This window comes from Cydia pomonella, chromosome 23 (assembly GCF_033807575.1).
Source record: "Cydia pomonella isolate Wapato2018A chromosome 23, ilCydPomo1, whole genome shotgun sequence".
Taxonomy (NCBI): domain Eukaryota; kingdom Metazoa; phylum Arthropoda; class Insecta; order Lepidoptera; family Tortricidae; genus Cydia; species Cydia pomonella.
Window position 1 is genome coordinate 13034324 of NC_084725.1, and position 12151 is coordinate 13046474.

The window sequence follows — 12151 nt, forward strand, 5'->3', positions numbered from 1 at the left end:
TACATTGGAAAACCCTGCCAATTTGTTTGATGATATTAAATTTTCTGCAATAAATTTTGATTTCTCAAGCCCAGAATGAAAAGTTACAGACCCAGCAATTTTGTGTTGCTCTATTTATCCCATTCTCATTCGATATTCATGCAACATTTCAGTTTTAACACTATCAACATCTATATTTGCTCAAGCGTGTTTCAGCTATAAAAACTTTATTTAAATGTCTACTCCTTTTATAAATTTGTGATCAAACCAATCAAGTGAAGTATGACCAAGAAAATTGAGTGAACAGACTGACAAGTGATTTGATCAGCATCGAGCATTCAATCAAATTATGAGTAGTTACATTTGGTTGACCGCTAGAGTCCGGTTTTGTGTTATACACCTGCGGAGAAATAAAGATAAGATAGAAGTGGGATATAAAAAGTTAAAAGAGTACTTAGCTTACATCCAACGTCGCGAAGTGAATCATATGTCATTCACATAACGACTAAGCCACATAAAATAATTGAGGAAAATAAACAACCTCTGTGGGATTCTAACTTATAAGTTAAATACCGAGTACACAACGACGACAGATAATATTTAAAAGTACTGTGTTATCTTTACAAGACTCAAAAGCTTTCATTTTGTAAAGACTGCACTCTAGAGTGAAAAAAAATCGTCATGTACTGGCTAAACTGGAAATATTGTTATGATTTACTGATTTGTAAACAAATATTTTCAGTTTAAGTATATAAATACAAATATTACTGCCTTATCATTCCCCACACTAATAGCGATAGGAGAGTAGGGTGCTATTTTTCAGTGAACACTGAACTTTTATGGCAAAAATTCTTAAGGTATTATAATCCGTTTTAAATTACAGTTAGTATGAACTATGAACTTCGATTATATTATCCTCTTAAGAAGTTTTCCCGAAACAGAAATCACGACATTCAGGATAGACATAGACACTGTTAGCAAATGTTTTGGAGAAAAATACATTTAACTTATAATCATCACTATGATTATTTTCTCTGCAATTTCGCTTTTGCTTTTTGCAAATATGATTTTACTCCAAAACTCGCATCCCACAGCTTTCTATAAGGACTGGTATTTGAATGCAATGTTTTCTACATTACCTCCGCGTAGTGTTCTTCGTTTTGCTGCAGGAGATCAACGCACAGCTCTGCTAAATGTATCAGGTCCTCTAATTTCTTCGCTGGTGTCACCATTGTTTCTCCTCTTAAGTCCTCTGAATGTTTTATTTCATCGGTTACTGCATTGCAAAAATATCACAAATAATTATTTTGTTAAAAGTTGTTCATTTATATTACCTTCAATGTTGGCCTTTTGACTGAGTTGTGTATAGTTCAGTAGCGCTGCGTTCTCCAAGCTGGTTTGGATCATGGCCCGGACTTCTTCGGGTGCCACGGGAGTCACTACGTCTTTCATCAGAACCCTTTCTAGCAGAGATAGTGTAGCCTGGAAAAATATATGACGCATTAACTTAGATAGTTTAAAAGGCATCAGTTTTACGATCCTGTTAATTACGTGATCATAATTTTCCTCTGAGTTTATGACTAACAAAAATTATACATATTATATGTTGTGTACTTATACGAGGCGTAATTACATGTGATTGCTTGTTGCCCCTTTCATTTTTGTTTTTTTGTTTTTTTGCATATCAGTTAAGCTACTTGTTACAAGTTGAAAAACTGTCACTAAACAACTATGTAAGGATACTTTATACAAGCTCATTATGTAATTCAATTAATAATAAAATGTCGTCATAGATCGATATTCAAAAGTATTTTTACCTTCCTAAAACAAATTTGTCACAATCGTTCACGGTACATTTATTATCGACTATGATTACGATCCATGAGAAAAAAATGTTCTCACAAGGCAATAAAATAGAATAAAATAGAATAGAATAATTTTTATTCGTAAACACAAACAAGAAATATTATATTACATAATATAACAAAAACAAAGAAAGTATAAAGTGCCACGAAATGGCCTCATCTCAGCATGTTGTTGGTGGCTTCCAGCGCTGATCTTCCGATGAGACCATCAAGTGAGAAAAATCACGAAAGGTAACAGACAAGAAGGAAAAAGACATAAAATAATATAGAGTGAACAAATTGAAAAATAGATAGTTCCACGGTTATCTTGAAATGGAAATTCGTTCTATCTCTTACAGAATTTTTCTACTCCTATTTTTCTAACTCACCTCTCACATATCTTACCTTCAGCGCCCCCTCCGGTCTTCCGAATGGGAACGCATATCGGAAGTTAGTGATCTGGTGCTGCAACAGCGCCTTCAGCCGCTCCTTGATCTCCGCGAACTTCTCCTTCTCCTGGACGGTGATGCTGCCCACGCCATCGGGCCTGCCAGGCAACGTGGCCGTACTGTGAACCACTTGCGTGTGGGGCTTAATCTAGTAGGGCACAAGCAGGATAGGGGACCGTGGAACTGGCAGAATAATATTTTATGAAAAAAATAATCTTCGTTATTTCTCATCTAATGTATTTTTCATTCCAGAAATAATTCATACAATTATTATTTCTGTTTAAAATAGCAAGGACCTAAAATTTATCCTTGCAGACCACTATTTTAAGTTTTGTTTAATGTTTAGTTAAGAGTTGAGATTAAAAAAATACTTTCTTTTTTTACTCTACTTTATTTCATTTAATAACACTACACAACACAATTTTTTTTATATTTTTCATATCATTTTTAGACTAAATCTGTCAGAAGCACGTATCATGGACTTTTTAAATTTTTGATTCCAAAAACCCTATTGCGACTGCCAAAACCACTAGTCGGAAACAGAAAACATTAGTAAGGAAAAGCAGGTCACAGTTAGTATTAAGCACACATATTCAAGTATGGTACAGTAGGTAGATGAGAAATGCCACGGGGCCAACTAATAGTTCAGTACATAGAAAGCAAGTTCGTGTGGAGGCACAGTAACGTGGTCACTATTAGGGGTGTAAAAAGGTTTCGCTGTTTTCGATTATTTTATAAGTTTCCTACCTTAGCTTTTAGAAAAAAAAAGAGAAACTATTTATTTACACATAAAGGCAGTATACGCTAAATCGTAAAGCAGAGACGCTTTCTTTTTCCGCCTGTTGACATCTAAAGCCTGTGGACCTGGGTACGTCCTTAAACTACATCCACAAGAGGGGTATGGGCATTGTGAATATCATCTGGCTTTGTGTGGTAGGGCACAGCACAGCGGATGTCATTCCAGATCTAGAGCAGAGCCCAACTGGGGAAGTACCTCCACCTTACAGAAAACCGCAGCCAAATAACACTAGACCCTACTCATAGAGTTAAGTTCCTGCAGGTGAGTAAGGTTGCCAGTACCCCTAGTGTAAATAAATTCGATTTTGAAACGTGATGTACGCGTTTGCGTTTAGTCTCATTTTGTATTGGATTTAGAAAGAGCGCGCCAAGCGGGACGTATTGGAAACTCAAAATCCTATACAAAATGAGACTTAACGCAAACGCGTTCGTCACGTTATGATGTCGATAAAATTTACACTAGGAGTACAGAGCTCAACGAAGGGAGGGAGGGGTGTTAGGGTCGGCATCGCGCATGTGTATCCTCTGGAGTTGCAGGCGTCCATAGGCTACGGAGACTACTTATCTTCAGGCGGGCTGTATGCTTGTTTGCCACCGACGTAGTATTAAAAAAAAAGCCTGACCAGTAATATATGATCACGCGCCATATTGTGGAATTTCATTGGAACTAAATTTTTCATACTAAACTGAACTGTCACTCTATACATGAGAATAACAGCGCCCTCTTGACAATGATCATATATTTCTGGTCGGGCTTTATATTGCACTCGCATAATAATTATATACTTAGCTGTCCCGCCCATGATGCCGGTTGTGGATGTCACTGTGCAATGTATGAAAATCTATATGGAAAGCGTCTCTTCTTTAGTTTTAATAATTACGACTGAAGAATAAAGGTCTTCAAAATTATATTCGGGAAGTATAAAAAATACTTATTAAATATTATGAGTCCCAAAATTGTATAAAAAATAATCGACTACAGCTTTTTTTCTAACCATAAATCACATTGAAAAGAGAATAGGACCAAGAATGAACCCTTGGGGAACACCAAACTAAAACATCGATTTCTAATACACAGCAGGCAAATTCGAATAAATTTCAAGATCTTTATAAATATTACCTATAAATTCTCATCTTTGTACTGGTACAACCTGATTGGAATTGGTATCAGATATACAATTTACTATGTCTACTATTCCAAAAGCATTAATAAAATCTTTTTTGAAACTATAGTAAGTATTCAACGCTGTTGTTCATGTTCTAATTTACAACAGTCCAGAATATTTTCTAGGCAACGATTTGGATAACACAAATCACAGTCAAAGTCGATCTGAGCTTTGAGTTCATTTTTAAAGAGCACTGGAATTTTCCAGTTTCCGTTTTCTGTGTAGACTTTTGTAGTTTGACAAACGAAAGCTACACTAAACAGATGAAATTATTGGCTTGAGGACCTACCGTGAACATCTTCGATCGTTAGTTCATCTCTTTGCCTCTCTATTGCTCTGGCATACTTTAGAGTATTAGAGGTAAATAAATAAATATTATGGGACAATCTTACACAAATTGACCTAGCCCCACCTTGTGTATACTAGGCCATATATAGGTACAATAAAAAAATCATATTTCGACGCAAAAAAATCATAATAGACTTAGATAAATACTGAAATACAAAGAAAACATCCATAACTCAGTAACAAATATTTTATTTATTAATTAAGGCACAAATAAAGCCCTTGCCTAACAAAAAACAAAAGGCAAAAAGGCGAATGGACGTTCCTAAGATGTTCGCGATAAACCCTAAGGTCGTCTGCCTAGCTCGAGGGTCTCAAAGAAACGCTCATCACTCAAGAGTGTTTTTTTGTTCGCAGAGTACGAATGGTATGTCGGCGTAATCTCATCTATTTCAACGAACTTTCATCGAACCGTCTATCAATTTAAAACAACTTTTACTCACCTGTTGCCATGGACGTGACTTGCACAGAATGCGAAGGAGTAATGCATGAGCGTGGGGTCGACGGTCTGGGAGGCGCTCTCGGCGACATCGAGGAGGTCGGAGAGGTAGCAGAGGTGGCGGAAACAGCCGCGGACGCCGTAGCGCGCGCAGTATTCGTCGAGCACGAAAACTTGGCCGGGAGAGAACCAACCCTGAAAAAGATAAAAAAAAATTGTTTTGTTATTAAGTTCTTATGTTTTTCAGAGCTTGTATAAGCATGCCTGGATTATTATAGTACAAAAGTGTGTAGAATACAACTCAGTGCTGCTCGGATCGTGGAATTATAGGTAAAATTGAGTCTATGTGTGGTGACCTCGTGCTATTTGTAAACGTTTCATAATGCAGTGTCTGGGGGTTATTACTCACCAATGAGCAGTAGGGGTCCTTAAGCCGGTAATTCAACGTGAGCGATGCGTACGGAACAGCTGGTGGTTATACTGACACGGGTATGCCTGGATGTAGACCTCCATGCTAACTCACCAATGAGCAGTAAGGGTCCTGAAGCCGGTACTTCAACGTGAGCGACTGCAGCGTACAGAACAGCTGGTGGTGGTCGTACTGGCATGGGTCTGCCTGGATGTAGTCCTCCATTCCATGCTTACGCGCCTTGTCTGCATCTGTTACAGGCATTGGATTGTTAACGCAATCAGCAAAATAAAGATTATGTACATGATAAAAAAAATCTAAAATTTACTTTAGGTTATTATCTGACTGTATTGTCAACATCAAAAGTAACGGATCTTATAATTTTACCGTAGTAAAAGTATAAGATCGCTTACGTCATTCTCTAATAGCTGTACAAGAAATGGTCTTATAAACTCTATTTATCGTCGCGACGTGACGTGGGCGGCGTGGGCTTATGACTTTGGCCAGTAGCCCTGTATAAGCCATGACCCACAAGTGGCACTCGTTTGTTCCTGTCTTCCTATGCAAAATGAGTCTGTACCCGGCGATTGGCGTTAATCTGAGCGCAAGTGATCTATAAACCTATAGTAAAATTGGTAAGCCGTTGGACCCGGAGACATTTACTTTCGACTTACCTCCCATGATCTTATGATGCGTATCCGACGTAGTAGGTGGAGTGGGCTTATGACTCTGGCCAGTGGCCCTGTATAAAGCCATGACCCACAAATGGCACTCGTTCTCGTCACCCACTCCCATCAGCACGGACTCGCCGTCGCGGACAGCGTTCATGAAGTTCTTGGCGCCTTCCAGTTCTGTGAGTCAGATCGTTTTATTTAAGACTCGAACGGATTAAAAAAAAAAACAGGGAAAACGGCAAGTGGCTGGAGCTGGACAGTATGACTCTCGTTCCCTGGAAGTTGGGACGGCCCTTAGTCTGGGGCGCATGTGTGTATATGGGATTTGCAAGGGTTTGCACCATCAAAGTGACTGGTATATATGCTCATCTTCAACAGGTACCAAGAAACAAATAAGGTTTTTTTTATACTACGTCGGTGGCAATCAAGCATACGGTCCGCCTGATGGTAAGCAGTCTCCGTAGCCTATGTACGCCTGCAACTCCAGAGGAGCTACATGCGCGTTGCCGACCCTAGCAACCCCTCCCCCCCCCCCCTCGTTAAGCTCTGGCAACCTTACTCACCGGCAGGAACACAACACTATGAGTAGGGTCTAGTGTTATTTGGCTGCGGTTTTCTGTAAGGTGCATGGAGGTACTTCCCCAGTTGGGCTCCGCTCTAGATCTGGAATGACATCCGCTGGCTATGCCCTACCACACAAAGCAAGATGACTTTCACAATGCCCATACCTCTCTTTTGGACGTAGTTTAAGGCCGTACTCGGGTCAGAAAGGTATAGTATATATAATCAAGGTAATGTATTTGAAAAAAATACACGTACAAAAAATGCCCATAAAATAGTAATTATTTAATTAGTAAGCAATTGAAAAAATCTCACCTTGCCCAACCATTAGTTGCGCTGTAAAAGAAAATGAAATATATTAATTCTAGATTAAAGTTGGTTCCCAAAGGGTACAGATAACTGCAAAATTGCATGGACACATTATAAATGGAATACATTCATTCAGATGTAAGAGAAAATTATACCTACTTTCCAAGTTTTTGAAAAAACAAAACAAATCTAAAATATTTTTTATGACACAGGTAAACGAGCAGCCGAATCGCCCGATGGTAAGCAAATACCGTCGCCCATGGATACCAGCAGCCCCAGAGGGGCTACAACTGCGATGCTGGCCTTTAAGATGGGAGTACACTCTTTTCTTGAAGTTTGAAGGTCGTCTCGGTCCGGAAATACCGCAGGCGACAGTTGATTCTACAATGTTTAACTATGCAAGGAAGTTTCTCGAGATACGCATAGTTGAGAAGTGCCAATCATCTAAGCGGTGAAGATGGAAACATTGTTGTGTAGAGAGGTGGCGGAAAGAAGCGGCAATGATTAATCCGAACAATTCTTCGGAGCACTCCCCGTTATACATGGGATATATGTCATCATTCAGGTGTAAGGAGGATCATAGGTACCTACTTAAAATTTCTTGGAAGAAATTTCAAATTTAAAATCTTACCGCTAGCCAGCTCTATATAGTCGACTGTGAAGCCGTCCAGCTGCATCATCTCCGCCGGCTCTGACTTCTTGTCCTTGTAGGAGCACAGCGCGAACGTGTATTGGCTCACTTGAACCAGCACCATGTAGCGTCGCTTCCATTTCCTCCAGACATTCTTGCCAATCACGTGGAGGTACCTGAAGGGCGGAATAAAAAAGAAATTTCATTAATATTATGTTAAGCAGAAATATCTGGAAACGATACCAAAATGCTTATATGCAATGAAGCCAACCCGCCGTTCTACCAACTGATTCAATAGGTATTTAACATCTGCTTTAGGGGGGTGTCTAACAACATATTCTGTAAGAGTATTACACCCCACAGATTACAGTATTGGTATTCCTTAGTCCCGAGTACTAGTTCAAGTCTCACCCGAGACAGTGACTTTTTCTACTTTTTCTTTATTTCTAAGCATTGTAAAATAGTGATTATTAAATTATTGGTCTGCGTGCAACCTAAACACCAGCTTTTCAGATACTTATTTGGCATGGTTAGACAGACTTTCGGCCGAAACACAAAGCAAAAAACTACTGTTAAGTATATAGGTTTATTTTGTTATACTAACCTACTTTTAAGCTAAACTAACTTGCATACGCATTACGCAATACAATACATGATAAGTTATTGGATAAACTTTCATTTTTGGTACAACCTTTTATCGCTTACTATAATTTTCTTTAAACAGACAACTAATACTCATCGAGACAATTCTAAAAAAACCCAAACACAAACAGGTTGCGTTGTGTTATCACAGAGTTCCCATGGCCACCTTCGGTCCCCATCATCAGATTAGCTCGATGGTATCATTATCGACTCGACTTATATATATATGCAAATTTTCAGCTTCATCGGAAACCGGGAAGTAGGTCAAATATTAACTTGCAAAATTTGATTACAGATCGACACAGACAACGGGACAGGTGAAATTAAATAAAAACTTATATATACAACAACATTTAAGAATTATGGGATCTCTTAACTGATGTTCAAGATGTTAATAGATATCCATAATCCAATAGAATGGATACATTTTGTAAATGAGAAAACATTACAGTCAATGAAAAAACATGAAAAAAATTAAAAAAGAAGAATGAGTACGAGAGATTTACCCGCAGTGTTTCATGTTCAGTGGCTTATCCATCCGACACGCTATTTTGATTCTCAGGTCTTGATCAGGAAGGTTCTTTGGTACCGTCATGCGATGCCATTCTGGGGCCTGCATAGAAAATATAACATTTGTATGGAATTTGTTTCAGATAACTTCTACTTTGAAGTTACAAAGTGTGAAAGTGCCGCTATTAACGTTATATTTGCATACGAATTTGGCGATTACGGTGGATTTCATGCATAGTGAGCTTCATCCGAATTTATACAACCTAACACTTTGGTGTTCCAATTCACTGGACTGTTACACTATTTCCGATTCAAAGATCATCTAGTATTTTATTTACTCCTTTATTTATTCGAGCTTATTTTTCTATTGAGTATTTTACCTTGCTAGAAAGTGGCGTAGGCCTAAGAACCACTTTCCCCAGTTCCTTGTCTTCGAGGGCTAGTACCCCCGGATTCTCCGTGTATAACTTGACTTTTACAGCTGGGAGGGGCTGTGTGGTACTAAAGTCACCTTGAGTGTCCCACCTGGATAAGATCAAATTATTTATCTACGTATAATATCTTATATCTTTTTATCTACAACCAAAAGTCGCCTTATTTTACGTCATTGGATTATCGTCTAAATTCAGATCACCAAGTAAGAATAAAAAGTTTTACACAATTCAAAGAAGAATTCTAATGTACCTCATCACAGTTCCAATATAAATTTATTTAAGTTATAAAAGTGTTTTTCAATATAAGCCACAGCACTGATCATAGGTATCTCTTATTTCAGTCTTGATGGCTTTTTATTAAATCACAATCTAAATCTGCTCTTAATGAGTAGTCTCTCAATTGCCATTAATTCAGCTAAGGCCTAAATTGGATTCCTTTATTCTATTACTTACATCGGTTTGGACGCCTCGGCCTGGTCGGTCTGCAGCTTATCGCCCCCTTCAACTTCCATAGTACAATACACTATCCGGTTCGGCGCTAATGACTTTAGACCCTTTACCTCCATCACTACTACCTAGAATTCATTCAAATATAACACACTGATCATCAGTAGTCTGTGTAACATCACTATTTTAATTATTACTCCTTCCAAATGTATTTTCGTCAGAGAATTATATATTTATTTCAGCGTTCATAACAAAATTTGAAAATAGTATTGCGCATCATATGGAAAATTATTTATTACAGTCGACACTCGCCATCAGACTCGAGATATATCGAAGCGGGAATGGTCATTAACGTTCGTTCACAAATATCTGAACAAATCTCTATTATTTCTTAAATATTAACATTTCATTGGAAAAACCAACTTTGTATCAGTAGTTAAACCTTCATTGACCACAAATATAAACACACACATAGTCTTTATTGTCAATACCCAATCTTTACCTCTATTTGGAAAGTCAGAACGACATCCATTTTGGTCAGCTGAGTGTCAACATCTCCGCCGTCGCCCTCGCCTGTCAACTTGTTGGCCAGAGACCCTTGCGATCTGAAACACAGCTGCTTACTCAACCTTGGACTCGGGTCAGGCCCGGCGTTTGATCTAATCATCATAAACCAACCAGCATCATCAAAGTTAACAACAAAGATACAACAACAAAACATATTAATGATATATACATTATTGATGTTACAGTTGACCCAATCACCATTGATAATAGTTTAGAGATAGGACAAACATTCACATATTAGGACGAATGCATGGTGGCATACAATGGAACCATCACCGATACCAAGAATGATTAAGCATAACAGAAGGAAACATTAATTTCTAGACATAAAACCAACTATACTAAGCTAGGTGAAGTACTGAAGTAACGTGATTGTTTTGTTAGTAATATGCAAAACCTTTGAAATAGTTGAACAATTTGAAGAAAACATACTTATCAAGAAGCTATAAAGGGGGTTTCACATATTAATAACAGTGATAATAGCGAAGATATTAGAAGCGATACCAAACCAAACAAAAATAAAAGCAAAGCCTACTGCAAGAAGCATTTTTGTCGTTGTCCTAATACAAGCGTTTGCTTTATACGGCCTAACTTAGCTCATTATTAAATGACCTGTTAAATTATAATGTTGTAGAATAAGAAAAAGTGAAGTTTAGTGAAAGAAGTAAAATAAAAGCTGTAAAAAATAATATTGTAGAAAGCGAAGTAATAAAAGTTAAGTACGACGTTATTGTGTGATTCAGTATCGGAAAAATGATAATTATATGTGTGGTATTTGATTTGCTTGTTTCAAATGTAGCAATCGCAACGGGTTAAAATTAAGCAAATGGTTCCACGAATTATTTTTTCGTTTGTGGCGTTTCCGCTTTGTAAAGCTATGTTTAATTGTAAAAAGCGCTTTATAATTGAAAGTTAATAAAATGTCTACTGTCTTCTAATTGTTTTGTGAGCGAATCTATGAATATTTTAATTGTATCTACAGTTTAAAAAGACTATCAAGCTTTAAAATATTCTGGCAGTGTAGTGGAAGCTTTTGTTTCATCCTCAGTTGTCATTTCATTTAGCGCGACCACATTGGCTTCTATGTAGGCTCTAGCTAGGTATTCTATGTTACTTTTACGTCTACAAGACTACAGTGGTCTAATGACAACAGGAGGATCGTTTCGAGGCCGGGCGGGTGTAGGGTCCTGCTACACAAGACACGTGCTCAATTTAACAATTCTGTACTCATTACTTGTACTTCCTTTATTAGTGTCCCGTTATGTGCCAGGGAAAAGAAAAGTAGAGAGAAAATGAACAAGTAGGTAGATAATGTTACACTGGATGAACTAGAAACTATTCAACTATATTTCAATGAGTGTAATGCAATGCAGTTGCATCCAGATCAAGTCAGTGCGTAAGAAAGTTGGACACAGTGTTGAAGAACTTATAACCAACATACATTTTTTTTGTCTTTTCATTTGCCAAATAAATAAACATACAAATGAAATCACGAGTTGTCTTGACTTGTTCACTTCGTAACTTATTTATGAACACAGACAAATGTAATGAAGAACATAGATCACAACATTTAATATTGAATAAAATTTGGGTACCAAGAGTTACAATTGTGTTCACATCTATATTATTTAAGTTGTTGTACATTTTGAAGCTGTTTTTGTTGATAAACTTTCACTACTTTTGGTAACCAATCCAAATCTTATTCTCAACTCTAAAATTAGTCTTACGTATATTACATCTTAAGCTAATTAACACCTTCCACGATTATTAGAAATTGAATTTAGACAGATAGAGATAAATGCAAATGCAAATCCTGCTTTTATATTCAGATTCAGAAAACCTTTTGTTTTTATCGGGTGTGTGAGGCAGGTTCTTTCAACAAATTAAACTTAAAAGCGGTAGATATAATTTTGACGTTATCAGTAAAATTTCAAATTATTAATACAG

At 37.4% G+C, this 12151-nt stretch overlaps 1 protein-coding gene across 7 annotated transcripts in view; it reads right to left on the reverse strand.

Annotated features, from left to right (window-relative positions):
* LOC133530601 (calcium-dependent secretion activator) overlaps positions 1-12151 on the reverse strand; it is a 77923-nt gene that overhangs the window by 16589 nt on the left and 49183 nt on the right. For 3 of the 7 annotated variants that reach the window (XM_061868569.1, XM_061868571.1, XM_061868570.1), the window contains 13 exons: positions 10140-10296; positions 9644-9765; positions 9137-9281; positions 8753-8859; positions 7605-7780; positions 6980-7000; positions 6104-6280; positions 5544-5680; positions 5025-5215; positions 2229-2391; positions 1314-1461; positions 1119-1231; positions 341-379 (listed from right to left, as the gene is read on the reverse strand). In XM_061868569.1, coding sequence (XP_061724553.1) covers positions 341-379; positions 1119-1231; positions 1314-1461; positions 2229-2391; positions 5025-5215; positions 5544-5680; positions 6104-6280; positions 6980-7000; positions 7605-7780; positions 8753-8859; positions 9137-9281; positions 9644-9765; positions 10140-10296 — 1696 coding nt within the window. The remainder of the gene's footprint in view (positions 1-340; positions 380-1118; positions 1232-1313; positions 1462-2228; positions 2392-5024; positions 5216-5543; positions 5681-6103; positions 6281-6979; positions 7001-7604; positions 7781-8752; positions 8860-9136; positions 9282-9643; positions 9766-10139; positions 10297-12151) is intronic. The other 4 variants (XM_061868575.1, XM_061868572.1, XM_061868574.1 and 1 more) reach the window with 2 other exon arrangements.